This window comes from Prunus persica, chromosome G7 (genome assembly GCF_000346465.2).
Source record: "Prunus persica cultivar Lovell chromosome G7, Prunus_persica_NCBIv2, whole genome shotgun sequence".
Taxonomy (NCBI): Eukaryota; Viridiplantae; Streptophyta; class Magnoliopsida; order Rosales; family Rosaceae; genus Prunus; species Prunus persica.
Genome location: NC_034015.1, coordinates 20919437 through 20937413, shown reverse-complemented (window position 1 = coordinate 20937413; position 17977 = coordinate 20919437). Strand labels below are relative to the sequence as shown.

General features: G+C 36.9%; 3 protein-coding genes and 1 pseudogene across 4 annotated transcripts; 1 reads left to right on the top strand and 3 right to left on the bottom strand.

Annotated features, from left to right (window-relative positions):
- On the bottom strand, positions 244-3198 carry LOC18771212 (glucan endo-1,3-beta-glucosidase 14). The gene is made up of 3 exons (XM_007204294.2): positions 2760-3198; positions 829-1871; positions 244-598 (listed from the first exon to the last, which is right to left on the bottom strand). Exons 1-3 carry the CDS (start codon positions 2824-2826, stop codon positions 512-514), a joined length of 1197 nt encoding a protein of 398 aa, XP_007204356.2. The 5' UTR covers positions 2827-3198; the 3' UTR covers positions 244-511.
- LOC109950167 lies at positions 6434-8922 on the bottom strand (annotated as a pseudogene).
- Positions 9248-11401, top strand: LOC18769325 (thylakoid lumenal 16.5 kDa protein, chloroplastic). The gene is made up of 4 exons (XM_007203068.2): positions 9248-9732; positions 10430-10569; positions 10836-10908; positions 11079-11401. The coding sequence occupies exons 1-4, from the start codon at positions 9354-9356 to the stop codon at positions 11186-11188; spliced, it is 702 nt and encodes a 233-aa protein (XP_007203130.2). The 5' UTR covers positions 9248-9353; the 3' UTR covers positions 11189-11401.
- Positions 11529-14227, bottom strand: LOC18769677 (methyl-CpG-binding domain-containing protein 11). Of its 2 annotated transcripts, none has more exons than XM_020568326.1 (3): positions 14082-14227; positions 13859-13981; positions 11529-12724 (listed from the first exon to the last, which is right to left on the bottom strand). In XM_020568326.1, the coding sequence occupies exons 2-3, from the start codon at positions 13934-13936 to the stop codon at positions 11843-11845; spliced, it is 960 nt and encodes a 319-aa protein (XP_020423915.1). In that variant the 5' UTR covers positions 13937-13981; positions 14082-14227; the 3' UTR covers positions 11529-11842. The 2 variants fall into 2 exon arrangements, with proteins under 2 accessions (XP_020423915.1, XP_007202246.1); XM_007202184.2 differs by having other exon boundaries at positions 13859-13947; positions 14082-14226.

Genomic DNA, 17977 nt, shown 5'->3' with positions numbered 1-17977 from the left:
CGTAATCCGATTGACCGACATGATTTTGTGGCCAACTTTCAGTTTTGGTATCTCTAGTTTAAACTGCTCCATGTACTGTACGTATGGCCCCCCTTCACGTGGAGGGGTATTTTTGTCTACTCAAGCCAGCAACGTATTCATCTCTCTTAGCTATTTTTCACGTTACATGGTTCTTTCTTGGGAGATTCGTGTTTACCTTCATCATTGATCCTAAAATCAATTGTTTCAACATTTTTGTCTGCATATCTTAAACAGCTTTTCTATTCTTATTTATAAATATGACGCCCCAAGAAGCCTTAAAAAAGTGGTTGGAAATCATGAGACGAGAGAATAAATGGAACAAAAGGAGTTGTAGAAAAAGCAAAACTGATATACATTTCCTCTGATGGATAAACTTAATAAGCAATATAGCTAGCTGCTACCATACAATTTTCGAATCAATGTTACGTTTGTACTTTTGAAGGAGACGTGATCAACGCCGACTGCTGCTGCTGCCTGGTTTGCTCAATCATCATCTCAAAAACAGAAGAAATGCTGCCGCCATGGAGATTGGTAATATCAAGTATTGCGACCGAGACCAGCCTCGAGCTCCAATATCCTGTAAAAGAAACAGAACAAAAAGAAACTAATGAATTCCTTTTGTTTGGACACTGCACACCAAGCAGTGACACTCTAAGATAAAGTAATGGGATTCAATTTTATTCATTTTATTTGTTCAAACAAACTTCTTTTATTTTCAGCAAGAATTCCAATTCATGCAAATCCAATCTCCAAGACATTAATTAGCATTCAGATGACTTAGTTCATGGGAGGTAAGGAAACTTGTACCTTCGAAGATAAGCGCAACGAATCTGCAGATGATGATACAAGTCCATGAAACCCAATGTCATATGCAATGGTCCCATCAGGCTTGTACAGTCCAAAATTTCTCTCAGAAGTTGGCCCTGGTTTCAAGTTCTCATTAAATATGGCAAAAATATATGCCTTCACTACAGACTTTGGTCGGAGAGGGGTCCCTTTTTTCTTTGCTAGCCTTTTACGTAGATTATAATTATATGTCCTGGCATTATTTACTGTAGCTGCAGCTTCACTGTCATCTCCACGTGAAGCCCACCCTGTCTCTGTAATGATAACTTCCATCTTTTTGAATCCAGTATCTTCCAATGCTGCATAGGCTGCATCAATCTGAGCATCAAGCATGTTATCATAATGAAGGTCAGTCTTTGGATCAGAAATCCCCTGAGTTTTCTGGAAAAGAGCATAATTAATATCAATGTTCTCCGGATCACTCATGTAGGCAAGGAATGGGTAAGCATTTAAACAGAAAGGAGACCCGATTTCTGAGAAGAACTCCAAAAGTGGCTTCATGTATTGCTGTTTAACATTATCTCTGAATATACAGGAAGAGGGAGGGAAGGAATTAGCAAAAACAGCCTGTGAATGGGCAGTGGTAATCTGAACTACATCAGTTAATCCTAGCTCCTTTATTGCATTATAGATATTTTTAACTGCACCCAACAGAGCTCCCCACAATTCATAATCAGTCCCACCTAATACTTCATTGCCCACAGCAATCCCACGGATTCGTGTCTCAGGAAGGAACGCCTGCACATTTTCTTTAACCCAATCCATTGCATGGTCCTCATTGGCACTCATGTCTTTCAGGTATCCATTTGGAAGTCCTACCACTAAATCAAGCCCAGTCCCGCTAAAAGCCTTGAGAACACTGTGATCAGCATCATATATCCTGACATTCTTTATCTTTGCTGCTCTGAGAAGAGTGGCAACTTTATCAGGAGAAGGGATGTTATCTGCAATTCTTCCATAATTTATTCCATAGGCTCCAGTGAATGCTTGTACTGCCACAGAGGCTGGGAAAGAACACAAACAGCACCATCAACCATTTGTTCATGTGGTAATGAAAGACAATGGCAACATATTATGTGCCATATTTTACACTCAAATTAGCATAGCAATTATTCCAGTCAACCAACCACAGAGATTCGTAGAGAACCAGTTTGGGCTTAATTCCACCGTAAAATAGGCTCTCCATCTTCTTTTTTTAATGGGAAGGGAGACAGATCTCTTCTGTTTATACAATTTCAAGGAAAGCACACCACTTCAAATGGAATCATTAAACTGAACATTTTGAATTTTCATGAAACCGTGTGATAATACCCAATAACCATAAACAAGTAGATTTTGTTTTATTTTTAATCTTCAAAGATTCTTAAACATTGAAAAGACTGTAGTATCATCTGTACACTTTGAAAAGTAGGAGTAATCAACTGGAAAATTATATAAACCTGTATAATAAAGAAAACAGATTATTCTATTTGAGAAGAACAAAACAGAAAGAGAAAAGACTACAGCATCTAGCGGAGAGTCACGGAAACTTCAGTCAAATCTCTTTCACTAAGGAAAAAAAAAACACACACAACTTCAGATAACCAATGAAGGAGAAAGCCAATCAATCCTCACCTAAAAACAGATACAGAGAGATACCCAAATCTCAAAATTGACCAATGTTAATATGAAACTATCACAGAGCAATCAAAATCAATAACCACTGAAATATCTAAACCCAATTTCTTCAAGAAACCAACTACCCACTGTAAATAATCACACAGAATAGATATACACTGTTCTATAACCATCCAATTCAACAAATTCAAGCAGATAGCAGTTAAAACCATAAAAACCCAACTCCACAAATCAATTGAATAACAACAATCTGATGAAAGAAAAAAGAAAGGTACCAATTGGAGTGGAGAAGACCAAGAAGACGTGAAGAAACTGAGCAAAGAACCAGAAGCTCTTCATCATGGTCTCGGAATAAAAACCAACAACAAAGGTTTCAACTTTTGGCAAAGATCCCGATATGGGTTGGTGAGGAGGACCAAACAAAGAGCAAAACTGACAAATAAAAACAGTTCAAATTCAATGCACTGCTTCTTCTTCCTCAGGCATGCCATAAGGCATTAATGACTAACACCCCTTTCAATCTGTCTCTTTCATTGACACTGCTCTCTTTCAAGTTGCCGACTCTGTGTCAGGCAAAGTGTGATTAAGAAGGAGAAGATTAACAAAACTGGGTTTTGGCTGTCGTTTTGTGTTGTGAGGGATCAAAGGGAGTTGAGGTTTTGGGCGTTTGGCTGTTTTTATAGAGTTTTTCTGTGCCTTTACTTTACTGTTTATGCAAAGTTTGTGTGTGCGCCCACGGCTCTCGCTCTTATTGGTCGAAGTTCTTTTTTTATATATTTCTTTTCCACTTTGCACTTTCACTTTGCTTGGGCGGAATTTACTTGACCACTTTCTTTTTCTCAACTGCCAATAGGAGGATGCCATGTTTCAAACAACCTGGCTCATTTTTGTGCAGAACCTCACGCGCTTGCTTTTAGCAAAGTACTTACTAAACCACCACCCTCTCCTCCTTCCCTTCCTAAAACAACAACACCGACCTTGGTCGTCAGCACCCTGATCAGGGACAAAAAACAATCATAAACAATAATAAAAGTGGAAGCTTACTGAGAAAATAATTGAATATAAACAAAATCAATCACCAATTTGATGAATTATTGTTTTGGTCAATGGAGTAGGTCTAGGAGTTGTTTGGCGTCTGGCAAACTAGTCCTTCGCTCTTTATCAAAGGTTAAGTTAAAGCAGGCCATAGGGTAAACAATAGGAACCACACAATGAAATCAATAATGGGTTTTATCCTTCCAAATATAATGTTTGAGATATTGAGTTTCGTTTCTTTCTTTTTTGTCATTCGCTACGAAGAGGCAAGAGGGAGTATTATATTGAGTTTTTTTTCTTTTACATATCCGAAAAATAAAACACAGAAAAAGAATATAGAGAGATTAAGCTAATTTGAACATGCTTGATCGCACTAATTTTTGTTATATTCCTCTCTTTTTGAATGCGCGTGGACAATTTTTGTCCCATTGAAACTCCTTGGACCGTTCCTCTTGTCCTTTGGTCCGACATTGCTGCCTTCCAGTTACTTTGGTACGACTATCCTCCATACACGTGGGAAGAAAATGAAGAACATTATTTAGTTTCTGTATGACTCATATGATATGAGCATTGAAAAATTGAACACCATTTCTCAGAAAGGTTGAGAATTACAGAACCATTTTTCAGAAATGATGATGCAAATATTGTGAGGCCAAGATTGTGTTTTCTTAGAAATGAAGTATACAAGAAGCAAAGCAAACACACTGATCTGTGTGTGACCTACTTTGTAATTATTATTCACTTTAACCTAAAAAGTACCTTTTCCATTCCATTAAACAAAATCTTTTTATTTATTTGCTGACTTGTCAAAACTCCTTTCCAAATTCATGTTTTTTGTTTTCTTTCTCTCAAAATTTTCATAGTGGACATATAGAGATGGAAAAAAGAAGTTGTTTTATCATGGAAGTTGAAGGATCACAATCTCCATGTATACTTCATATATGTCTTTACTTATTTCACAAGTTCAGACCAGAAAAAACTTATTTCACAAGTTCATACAAAAAAAAAAAAAAAACTTATTTCACAAGATAAGAGAAAAAAATTATATTGGGTTGCTCAAGTAAAATATAATAAATGTCAGCTATAATGATTGGGCACAAAAGTACAAATGCAAAATCCATGTATCAAACACTCAAAGTGTCATCTCTCAGTTAACTTTTTCCCATTATTGTTAAGTTTTCCTTTTTTCTTTCTTTTGTTCCTCCTTCCTTATGAATCGATCATAGAGAGAAGAGGAAGAGTTAGAACAAGGAAGGCAAACTATGCAGTGAGCCTGGAAAACTGTAATGATGCCAATTTCCAAGTTATGCCTTAACTACGTACTCGTTTTCCTTTAAAAAGGAATATGTAATTATGCTCTGTTTTCAAGTTTTAAGACAATTAGAACCTGATTCCATATTCTGCTTCCACACAATTATTCCTCACATGCATTTGACTTGCATACTAGAAATGCAATACCGTATACGATCCAAAAATCGTTTCTATAATACGTTTTATGGGTATTTTCTTCTTAGGCCAATAAAAATTTTAAGTATGAGTTACTGAATTTGGATTCAGTTTCTTTTAGATTGTCTGCCCGCCAATTCATAAAGTTTTGGTAATGGAAAGAGGTTTGTAATGCCTGAGGCATTAATTAGTTATCAACATGCCGCCTACTAATTTGATATATTAAAGCTAACTGATGTTCTGGAAAGAAGCAAAGGGTGGTTTACTTAGAGGACAAGAGACTTGGTAGCCTCCCTCAACAAGCACTTTGTCTTTTGAGTTTTTTTTTTTCATATTTGTCTTTTGAGTTTTGTATTTCCTAACCTTTTTTCTTTCTAATTATTTAAAAAGCCATTTTAAGCAGTAAACGCGTATGTTGCTATATGATCCCACTAAGCTCAGTCACAGTGGAGGTGAAGAAGCCACTTTTGTTTGTTGGAATATATGCACCAAGTGTGGAAAAAGCTGAGCTCTAAACAAATTAAGAGGTGGAGACTCCTTTGTAATGTTTGATATACTTTTTAAGGAAAATATCTATAATGTACACAGAGAGAGAGAGAGAGAGAGAGAGAGAGAGAGAGAGAGAGAGATGTTTAATGGGTGGGTGATGAATGAGAGGGTTGTCTCTTTTGAGCTGGTTTAAAAAGAGAGATGAATTTGGCCATTCTGGTAGTAAATGTGAAATCACAAAAGTGATGGATCGATCAAAAAGATCGTTATAAATACAGAAAGGAAAAAGAAGTTGCTTTAGCCTTTAGCCATACCAACTGATATGGGAATCTACTTTTACATCCACTGTTTGTTGTTGAATTTATAATATTAGCCATGGAGCAAGGAGGCGTTTTCTGTTGTACTAGTTTAGAACTGAGAAATCCATCCAGGGAGGGGCCCATTTTAACACTCCCCTTGATTTAGGATTGGTAAACTTGGATCCTACATTTAATCAGTTGGGGTTTGATTGGGCATCACTTAGACCTGCAATTTGCTAATTTGATCCCACTAGCCCATTTGCTGACCCCTGTGTGATTGCCTTTATTGGCCATGGAATAACTTTTGAGACAAGGATTTGGTTTTAGGCAAAGAGAAATTGAGAAAAAGGGACATGACTGCAGCTGAATGAAGTAGTATTTTCTTGTGCTTGGAAGTGGTAGATGAGATGAGAAACGGTCGACTATTGTTGGACAAGTTTTGATTTGAGTATTAAAACTTGAGAAAGAAGGAAAATGTTCCTTTCATTCATATAATGATAGGGGGCAAAATTGATGAACCATTTTCAAATGCTGAGTTGGTTTTGATAGTTAATGACGCTGGATGGCTCTGACTAGTATATGGATTGATGGGGACATTGTAGCACTACAGCTTCCCTATTTTTAATTCAGTACCTCTGGATTTCCCCAGCAAAAATAGCAGACGATAAGGTAAAAAGAATTTTTTAAATAAATTTAAATTAAAAAAAGAAAAGAAATGAGCACTGAAATTCTCTCTACTGTTGCCTGGTTTGCTCAAGCATCATTTTAAAAGCAGAACCAATGCTGCAGCAGAGATTGGTAACATCAAGTATTGCGACTGAGACCAACCGTGAGCTCCAATATGCTGTTCTAACAGTGTACATAAAGAAACAGAACAAAAAGAAACCAATGAGATGAGGAAGCACTTCCAATAATATAGTAATTCAGGTAACAAGATCAAAGCGTTGCAATGACAATCTAAGACAACGTAATGGGATTGAAGTTTATTCATTGTTTCTTCAACCAAATATCATTTATATTTAGGAAGAACACAAATCATGCAAACCCAAATAAGCATTCAGATGACTTAGTTTATGGGAGCTTAGGAAACTTGTACCTTTAAAGACAAAAGAAACGAATATTCAGATGATGAATTTGCAGATATTGACTCTCCAGATAATGAATCTGCAAATATTGACTCTGGAAATGACAAATCTGCAGAAGATGAATTTGCAGTTGATGATACAAGTCCATGAAACCCAATGTCATATGCAAATGGTCCCATCAACCTTGAACAGTCCATAATTTCTCCCAGAAGTTGGCCCAGGTTTCAAGTCCTCATTAAATACGGCAAAGACGTATGTCTTCGCTGCAAGTTTTGGCCGAAGAGGGGTCCCTTTCTCCTTTGCTAGCCCTTACGTAGATTATAATTATATATCCTTGCATTATTTACGGTGGCTGCAGTTTCATTGCCATCTTCCAATGCTTAATAGGCTGCATCAATCTGAGCGTCAAGCATGTTATCATAGTAAAGTTTAGTATTTAGACTCGAAACGAGCATAATTTATATCAATGTTTGCTGGATCAGCCATGTAGACAAGGAAAGGGGAAGCATTTAAACAGAAGAGAGACCCGATTTCCGAGAAGAGCTCCAAAAATGGCTTCATGTATTTCTGCTTAACAGTCTTTTTAAATGTGCAGGAACGAAAAAAAAACAGCCTGTGCATGTGGAGTGGTAATCTGAACTAAATCAGCTAATTGTAGCTTCTTTACTGCCTTGTAGATTTGTTTTTAACTGCACCCAAAAGAGCTCCCCACAATTCAAATTCAGCCACACCTAAAACTTCATTGCCCGCACAAATCCCACGGATGAGTGTATCAGGAAGGAATGCCTGCACATTTTCTTTAATCCAATTCATTGCTTGATCCTCATTGGCACTCATGGCTTGCAGGTATCCATTTAGAAGTGCCACCACCACTAATTCAAGCCCTGTCCCTCTGAAAGCCTTGATGGCATCATGATCAGCATCATATATTTTCATATTCTTCATCTTTGCTGCCCTGCCCTGATCAGAGAAACAACTTTATCAGGTGAAGGGATGTTATCTGCAATTCTTCCATAATTTATTCCGTAGGTTCCGGTGAATGCTTGCACAGCCACATTGCACCGCCACACAGGCTGGGAAAGAGCACAAACATCACCCATTTGTTCATGTACTTGGTAATGAAAGACAACACGGGGCAAGATTATATAAGTGCCATATTTTACACTCAAATTAACATAACTTACTCCAGTCTCAACCAGAAAAGAAATGTACTCCATTCAAGCACATAGATTGTGTAGAAGTTAGAACCCAGTTTGGGCTTACTACAGTACATATAACTTTTTTTTTGGGTTACATGGCGGAGTCAAAGCCCTACATAAACAATCATCATCCAAAATATGCTCTACAGACGAAGGAAAAACATCACAACTACGCAAACCCAAGGACAAATGGTGCCCCATAGCAGCAACATAGAACCCATTTTGATTGTATAGAAAGTTACACTAATCAATACAATATGAAGCTATCATCGAGCAATCTAAGTCAAGAACCGATAAGATATCTAAACCCAATTGCCAAAAGAAAGCAACTTTCCACTACAAACAATCACATAGATATACATTGTTCTATAACCATCCAATTCATCAAATTCAAGCACACAGCAGTTGAAACTGAGAACCCAACTCCAAAAATCAATGCAATGACAACAATCTATGAAGCAAAAGCAAAAAAGAAAGGTACCAATTAAAAGGGAGAAAACCAAGAAGAAGTGAACAAACTGAGCAAAGAACAAGAAGCTTTTCTCATGGCCTCGGAACAAAACCCAGCAATGAAAGCTTTAATCTTTGGCAAAGATCCCGTTATGGGTTGGTGAAGTGGACCAAACAAAGAGCAAAACCGACAAATACAAACACTTGAATGCAGTGCTGCAGTGCTGCTGTGCTTCTTCTTCTTCAGGCAAGCCATGAGAGAAGTTTATGAGTACTACTCTTTACGCTTTTTCTTTCATGACCGAGTTACGGTTGTTTTCTGAGGATCAGAAGAGAGTTGGGGTTTGGGGGGTTTTGGTCGTTTTGGCGGTTTTATCGAGTTACCCTGTTGCTCACTTTGACTTTGGACTTTCATACGTTTGTTTGGTTTGGAATTTACTTTTACCACTTTCTACTCATAATTCGTCAATAGGAGGATGACGCGTTTGACTGAACAATGTCTGTGCAATTCCCCGCGCTTGCTTTAACCGCAGTGTTACTCGCTTCAGAGGTGGGCGCAGGATGATTTGATTCTATTTACTCAATTAATCAATCATCCAGCTCTTTGTAAATTCTAAATTGTAAGGTCCAAATTTTCCACCTGACATGAACGTTAGAAAATTCATCAATATTTTTTCCAGATTACCATAATACCCTTGATCATTAAGAAAAATGACTGGATCAGATGACAGAATCCTGCAACCTTATCTCAAAAGTTCTAACATGTCAATTCAATACCTCTGAATTTTCCCACCAAAAAATACCAGAAAATAAGGTAAAAGAATCGAAGAAAAACAAAAAAGAAAAGAAAAGAAAGAAGGAAAGAAATGGCCACAGCCATTCTCTCTACTGCAAACACCTTCCTCCCTTCAACTCTGTCCTCTTCTCCATCCTCTGTTGTTTCTTCTTCATTGACAATACCAACATTAGTTTGTTTCCAAAATCGAAATGGCAAGAGACCATTCGCTGTTTGCAAGGCCCTGAGTGAACCACCACAATCAGCTTCTCCAATTCTGACCAAAAGAAGCCTCTCTATCTGCTTTGTCACCAGCTTTGTCTTCTCATTGGTTGGTAAAGACTGCTCCAGTTCTAATGCAGCAATTCTAGAAGCTGATGATGATGAGGAGCTCTTGGAAAAGGTTAAAAGGGATAGAAAGAAGAGGCTTGAAAGACAGGGAGTTATCAGCTCAGCCAAAAAAGAAACAGGTTTTGTCCCTTTATTTAATTGACTTGTGTTCCATTCACTTCAAGATCGATCACAAAATGCTTCATGTTTTCTGCATGTTTAATTGATTTTCAACAAAACTTATCAATTCCCAGTTATAGAATAGGTAGCAGAATTATCTTTTCTGATGAAAAATTCGTTTACAAGTTTTGTTCATAAGTGATAATGTTTTCTTGTTTAGGTTTTGAGGCTTCAGCTTGAAAGGTCATAGAAGCCCCCTATATATTTTTTATTTAATAAGGCTTCTGTCTGTAAGTTTAGAAGGGTATGTTTGTGGGGGTCTGATTTTAGGTACACATGTTGGATAGCAATCTATCTTTCGGAATTGGACGAAGACAATCTATTTTAAAGTGCTGGGAAGGCTGCATTTTGCCTGATTCCCATGTGATAATGGCAAAAAAAACAGTGGTGAATTAAAGAGCTGCTCTGTGTGTGCTACATTGTTTCTAAGTTACTAGTACAATTTGGCATTCAAATTGGAGTAGTTCAGTCTTGAGACGGCTTTGCATTCGTTTTTCGAACTATTGAAACTAAATAACACAAAACAAATCAGCATGTGTTTAATTCGATGGTTTTTTGAGAAACTGATTATTTGATCTTGTTGACATGATCTTCTCAAATTCAGCCACCCACCATGATGCTTCCGTGACGACAATAATATGATATGTTGCATTGCAGGATATCTGCAGGAACTGGTGTACAGGCTCAGCAAAGCAGGCCAAGCTATTGAAAGCAACGATTTGCCAACAGCGAGTTCAGTTCTTGGGGCCAGCACAGATACAGATTGGGTTCAGAAGGCCAATATTGCTTTGAATAAGGTCATCCTGCCGGTTTATAAAAAGAAAATTAGCACACACAATGTTTTAGATAGTTTCTTATAAGCAAGCAATGTGGCTTGTCACAGAAAACCTCAACCATCAAAACTTATAACATACATTGCGCGTTTAGATTCTTGATTTCAGAATGAAGAGTTTCCATGAAGAGTTATTGCTTCTGCTATTTGTTATGTTGGCATATATTGCATAGCTTTCTGACTTTGTTTTTTCTTTTTCTTTTTCTTCTGTTCTGTGTACCTTCTCAACAGCTAAGCTCTAGTCCTGAAGAGAAGACTGAGGTGGATACTTTCAATTCATCCTTGGCTTCATTGATATCATCAGGTGGGTTGTTATTAACTCTCATCACTGTAAATGATTCAAGGAGATTACAGTATATTACAGAAAACGGTCCAATATCTGACTGGAAGATCATCAACATTTAGTTCAAATTACATAATAAACATACTTTTTCTTGCATATTTGAAAACCATTTTTCTTGTGGTTTTATGCAGTTACTCGGAATGATATAGATTCCTCCAAACTTGCTTTTGTGTCTTCTGCCAACGCAATTGAGAAATGGACATCATTAACCGGGCTTATTGACCAGCTTAAGGGACTTTAAACAGACAACAAGATGATCACTGCACTTTTTTTTCTTCTTTGTATGCGAGGAAAACTAATAGTTCCATGAATTCTCTGGTTTTATTTTATTGGTGCAATTTTAGTTCAACGGTCTCCGTTGAGTTTCGGCTACAGTCTTCACTAAACACTACGCATTTCGATTTCATTGTTTTTCACACATAAAATTGAATTAATGGAACTTTTCATTTTTGTATGCGTTGGGCAACCCACAGCTATGGATGTTTCAGCATTTTATGATTTCAAATCTTTAGTCTTCCAATTAAACACAGAATTAACCCATCCTCCATCCGGCAAAATCAACATTCAATATTAACAGCAGCTAGATCAGGTCATCTCAAGCATGGGCTTCAAAAGTGAAACGAGTTCTTAACATCACTACAATAATACAGGGCTGCATAATAGTATTACATCACCAGTATTTTACACCATAATGTTACAGAGGTCACTGACAGCTACATTCTCTCTAGTACAACAAAAGGATGGTACATTATAGGCCTAATCTAATGATCCTATAGACGGATGCTTCAATGAACAATCAGATAGCTAAAATTAACAACACTGAAACTAATGATTTTCTCAGAAATGTGAAAGGGTCAGAATGCTGGACGAGAAACCGGTGCCATTCAGCAAACCATCAAGCTTCATTGCCTGGGCCGCCATTCTCAATCACTTCTCCTTCAACCTTCTTGCCCGCTTCATGAACACCTGAACTATTTTTTCCCTCAGTGTTCCCTTTTGCTGCTTCTTTCTCCTCGATTTCTACTTCAGTTTCAATAGCAACTTCGTTATGTTTCTCTTTTTCTTCTCCTTCTACTTCATGTTTGTCCTCATCAACAATAGCAATTTTGGCTTTGCCCTGATCCCCTGTCTCTTCCTCTTTCCCTACCTCAACCTGTGGTTGCTCGCCCTTCTCTTCTACTTTTTCCCCTTCCGCATTTTCTTTTTCGGTTTGTTTTCCAAAACCAGAACCTCCATCAATGGATGCTTTTGAATCTTCTGGACCTGCTTTGCTAGTTTTCTTGCACTCTTCAGCATCGCCCGGTATGTTAGCTTCTTGTTCAACTTTTGTTTCTTCAGGTTGCGCTACTTCTGTCTTGGTGTCTGCATCTGGTGCTTTTTCCTCATCTTGGTTGTCCTTCACATCATCCTTTTCCATCTCAGTATCTTCAACCTTCTCAGCTTTTTCAGCAGCTTGCACATCACTAATTTTTGTCTCCTCGGCTCCTTCAGGACCAGCTTGCTTTTCTTTGCTATCCTTCTTTGCCGAAGTTGATTTTCTGCTTCGCTTCTTTGGGGGCTCACTTTCTGGTGGTGGAGTTGCTTTGGCCTTCTCACTAATCCTTGCTGATCTCCTTGGTGTCTCACCAGTGCTCCAATCAAATTCTGATACTGCAGGACCCCCAGGGTGTGCTTTCAGGTACTGTTCCAACTGTCTTTTGTTGGTGATCTCCTCTCCCGTTGGAGCTGTAAATATGATCTCATTTTTCTTAGGAGTTCCACTTTGCTTGGGCAGAAACTGCATGTTGCAAAGACCAACCTCAGCATGTTATATTGACTTCAAAAACTGGAAAAAAAAAAAACATAACGAGAGGAGTATAGATTGGAAAATTGCTTCAACTATTATTAGTAACCTCAATTAAATTTAAAAAAGTACGTGGAAATCAAATAAGATATAAATTATTGCACCATGGTTGGAAGATACTGAAACTGCACTTACGAGATAAAGGACAGTGCTCATGCACCTAATGAAATCAACAAGCACAGAGACCTAATAGTTCATTGGTGTAGCTCACTAAAGTTTCTAAGTAATGCAATTGAGGAAACTTAAATATGAAAGCTGGAAATCTAATCCAACAAATATATCTGAATAAAACCGATCCATAATTGCACACAACCTATATTCCCATTGCTCAATCAGTTCTAACAACATAAAACTGATCCGTTTGATTTCTTGTTAAGTGGAAGCAGGTCAATCAAGGTAAAAGAGTCATTTACACTTTCCATAGACCCAGTCATGTTCGCCTAACATGTTCATTTGCCAGCCATACCATAAAAGAGATCACATGCTTAAAAGTAAGAATTATAAATATGAAAAATAATTGAAAAAAAAAATTATCAGCAATATATTGAGGAAGGGAATTATCCCCAAATGAAATCACTGAGATTGTAATTGCCCCACTTTTATTCAAAAGTCCACATTCCAAACTACACTTCACAAAAACAAAAACCCCAAATCCACAGATATATGAAAATGCAGAAAACCATACATGAGTTGCAAGCAGAGTTCCATGAAACAAGTACAACAATGCCCAAAATATGAGAGCGTTTCCCCCCAAAACCTTACCTGACCAACCGACACAGTTTAACCTAACAAACTATATACAAAAGCCTCAGAAGCTTAAGCATAATTACTGAAATTCAACACAAAATGAGGAACAGCCACAAACCCTAAATAAGAACCATTAACACATCATCAAATTTTACCAGCAAAAGTCACCAAATCACAAAACCCGACAAACTCAAATGAAATTTCCCAAATAAACAGGAATATAAGTAATATAGCAACCAAAGAATTGAAAATTTGATGGCTCGGAAAACTTAAAAGAGTCAAGCAAAACAGAGAGAGATAGAGAGAAAGCAAGGAATAAACCTTCTTAACCCAACCCGAAGGAGCTGGTAGTTCTAAGGACACAACCTCCTCACCCTCCTTCTCCACTGAGCTTGCCATTTCACTTTCACCTACCAAAATTCAACCCCCCCAAAAAAAAAACTCCTGAATTTAATAAGCAGAGTACATAATAAAACTTTGATTAGAGAAAAAATAAGGGAAAAATAAAATGCGACAAGCACTAAGCTAGAGAGAAGTTGCTTACTTTCTCTGCAAAATTTGAAGTCTTTGAAATCGATGAAGGGGAAAAGAGGGCTAACTGAACATGAACAGAGACAACTATAACAGACACGTTGTTGAATCAGGGCATTTGTGCTTCTGTTTCTCTCTCTAACCCAAAGAGTTGGAGAGCTGGTCTGTGATTTTGGTGCTGGGTATTTGGATTCGTCACGGTAATATAGTGAAGCGACACGTGTCCCAGATCGGAGTTTATGAACGGCTTAGATTGTGCCTGCTTAAATTGGTTGGTTTTGACTTCGGATGACTGTGAGTCACCGCTCGGGGTTGTGACGCTCGTCTTCGCGATTACTTTGGATTTACAACCATACAATCACTACGGTGGACAAGAGAGGCTGCAGGAGCTCATATTTTGAATTTCAAAAATGGTCTGTAGAAAGAACAAAAAAAGAAGAATATCCAGCATTTGGAAAGTCAGTTAATAAATTGAAGAAATAAAAATCTTTGGGGATGATAATCTGTGTAATTTAATAAAAATAGGAATTGCCCAAAAGAAAAAGATAATTTAATTTAATTTAATTTATTATAAATTTGACCAACCAGTTTGTTAATGTAATTTATAGAAAGGAAAACTCAAACTTGAATGCAAAAAGTAAATTGGCCTAATTTCGTCTGTTAGTCAGCAATTAGTTAGAATCCCATTAAATTTCAAATTTCAATTCAGTGTAAAAAAGAAATTACCATATGGTTACTATGTGTTGTCGGATTGACTTAGGTTTAAGACATGTGGCGAGGGGCCTGGTTTTCCCTTTTAAGGTGCGAATCGAGCGATTGACTTCTGGGTGCGACATCTAAATTGTAATAAACGACACAGCATTCAGGTTATCCTAAACTGCCTTATCCACATGGACCGGATCCTCTACACTTTTGCTTGTTTGTATTGAACGGTTGCAATCTTTTTCTGTTCTTTTTTTTGTGCATTATTACTTTTTTGCCTGCGCATAATATGAATTAAATAAATAGATAAATTTACACGAGAAGACAGCGAAAGGAATTGAATTTTTTTATTTTCTTGAAAAAAGAATCATAATTGAATACTTTGGGGACAAGTTCAATCAGTCTGGAAAAGTCGGCACAACTTTTTGTTTATTCATTATTTATTTTCTGCTTGCCACCTAATCCTTAAAATATATTTACACTTTGAAGATATGATTCCTGGGAGGGTGTCGGTTGGGACCAAACTCGTAGTGGAACATTGAGGCCCAAGCCCAGTCTAAGCACCTCTATGGGCCTATCGTGACCTACCAGCATTGCAAATTGGGAGACTTTGCAATTTCCATGAGAGAGAAGGCAGATATGTATGATCGATTCGATTTATGAAATTTATATCGTGCAGCAAAGAATAGTACATAGAAATTGTGGAGGACAAAAAGTAAGTTTGGATTTGACTAAGTGATTGGGGGGAACAGCATTCACATGAAGCGCATGGCTAGGTTTTCATTGCTTGTATCAATATTGACCCTCTACATGGATGTTGCACTTTCTTCACGACACTGCACTCAATTGTCATTTTCCAGAATTACTTATTTATGTTCAGGTTTTGGTCTATTTATGTTGGGCATCCAACATGTATAAATATCTTTTAGCTTCCAAGGGGGGTGTGCTACATCTATGCCTAGAAAGATGAAGAAATGCAAGCGAAGTCTAGGTCCAAGTTCTGCACCTACACCTTACTAGTTGCACTTGGCCACGAAAAGAAGAAACTAAGTCAGTAGGCTCTTTATTTTATTCAATACCAGATAGCTAGAAAGAGATAGCAAATTGAAGTGCTGATATGAAAAAGTAGATTGAGTAATGTAAAAATAAATTAAAATAAAAAGACAAGACATTTACTTAAGTTTCAATAATCGAATTTATTTGGGCTGGGTCAAGTCATTGGTAGGCTGGGCGGAGGACGAGCTAGAAGTTTCAAAACCTGAACTCAAGTCCTACTCAACCTTAGAGCAGATCAGGCTGATTGAGCCTAATTGCCGAATCGAATTTTGGCCCCTCAAGTCTCAGACTACCCATTTCGACTCACAGATCGCGGATCAAATGATGACCCTTACTACTTGACCCTTCTCGTATAACCCAAAGGAAAAAAAACCGTTGCTGGATGATCTATATCCAACAATTTCTTAAAGATGCCAGAATGAATGTAGTGTTGCTAGCTACTTGTTTATTTATTATTTATTTGCTCAAAAGAGAAGAAGCTTTTTAAGCCTATATGAGATGTAGAGGAGCGTAGGGTCTGCAACCCTAATACACAAATTAATTGTACATAAAATCTCAAGGCTTTCCTCTTCTTGAGATAAGGTGCACGCAGCTTCGAACAAAAAAAGAAAACTTGTGAAAGTGAAAATTTATCTACACAGCTTTCAAGAAAGTTTGTCTGATAATTTGTACTTGAAAAGGTTCTCCAATTAATTTATGAGCACAAATGACTTTTCAAGTTCCATTTGGCTGGCAGATTATTATTCCCACTAATAATAATATACAGTCAATCGTCCACGGATATGGGGCTCCACAAGGCACACTGTTGTCTGATTCTTGTTGTTCTTTCGTTTGTGCATAATATCCATGCTGTTCATATAATATTGTACAGTAATGTTCATCGTTTATTTTCCCCTCGCAAGTCTTAAATGCAGGGATATAGGATAGACAATCTATATTCGGATAAGAAAACAAATTTGGTTGGTTTAATAATGATCATTGTGTCTACACTCTTGAGACTCCTAGATTATTAAAGATGTGACATACATATGGATGGAGTGTCAATATAAGTCTTGTATGTCATTGAAAAAGAAGAAGAAGAATATAAAAAAACTGGTAAATAAAATGAAATAACCAAGAATTAGCTAGGGAAATCACGGAGTAAAATAAAATACTTATGTTTCAAAAAAATACTCCGCACCAAACAATTGACTATAGTGCATAATATTTTAGAACATTAAACAATATTATTAATAATCTTACAAGTAGGGGGCAGTGGCAAAAATCAGCAATGTCGTCTTACGCCTGTTTATTAGACCAAGAGACATGGAAAGGGACTCAACCCAAACAGCCACTACACAGTGTTTTTTTTTTTATTTAAAAAAAATTGTATTCATAATTCAGTTTATAAAAAATAAAAATAAAAAAACTAATCATAAAGAGCCATTACAATAATTGAGCAATCTAACATCAAATTTAAGACAATTTTGTGCGCCTCCATTAACAATCAAGCATTATTGAAGAAACTCTAGTATATGCGCATCCAACTAAGATTGCAAACTCATAACAATCAAAAAGAGATCAAACTTGAAAAAATCAAGCCATAACAATACAAATAAAACTCTCACAAAAGAAGATGTGAAAACTACACAGAAAATCCAAAGAGTTTCTGATACTTATTTAAACATAAAGAAATCGCAAAAATGATAGTGGTGGAGATCCAACACCGAGATGCAGTCGTTTGTGATAGGTGAAGGAAAATCATAACAAAGTGAAGAAAAAAAGAGAAAACATGATGTCAATTCCACACAAAAGAGGGCTTAGTGATTTACAACGTCCGAAAAGGAACTCATCTTTCAAGGGACTAGGTTTTTATAGTTTTGTGATCAGAGTACTTTATCTAGTAGGCCAAATCCACAGACACACACATAAAGATGTATATCCTAATAATGTTTCAATTTTATCATTTTCTCCCACGTCTATTATATTTCAGACGTTATTTTTGTCCACTTGGATAATTGCATTTAAATGAGAGAAAAGTAGATAGTAGGTTGTCAAGTAGAAATCTTTGTATTCCCTGGTTATATATCAATGTAACATTTCTTTCCCGAAATGTATATAACATGGGATTTACAAGTGAAAGTTTAAATTTTTTGGGTCAAATTTACAAGT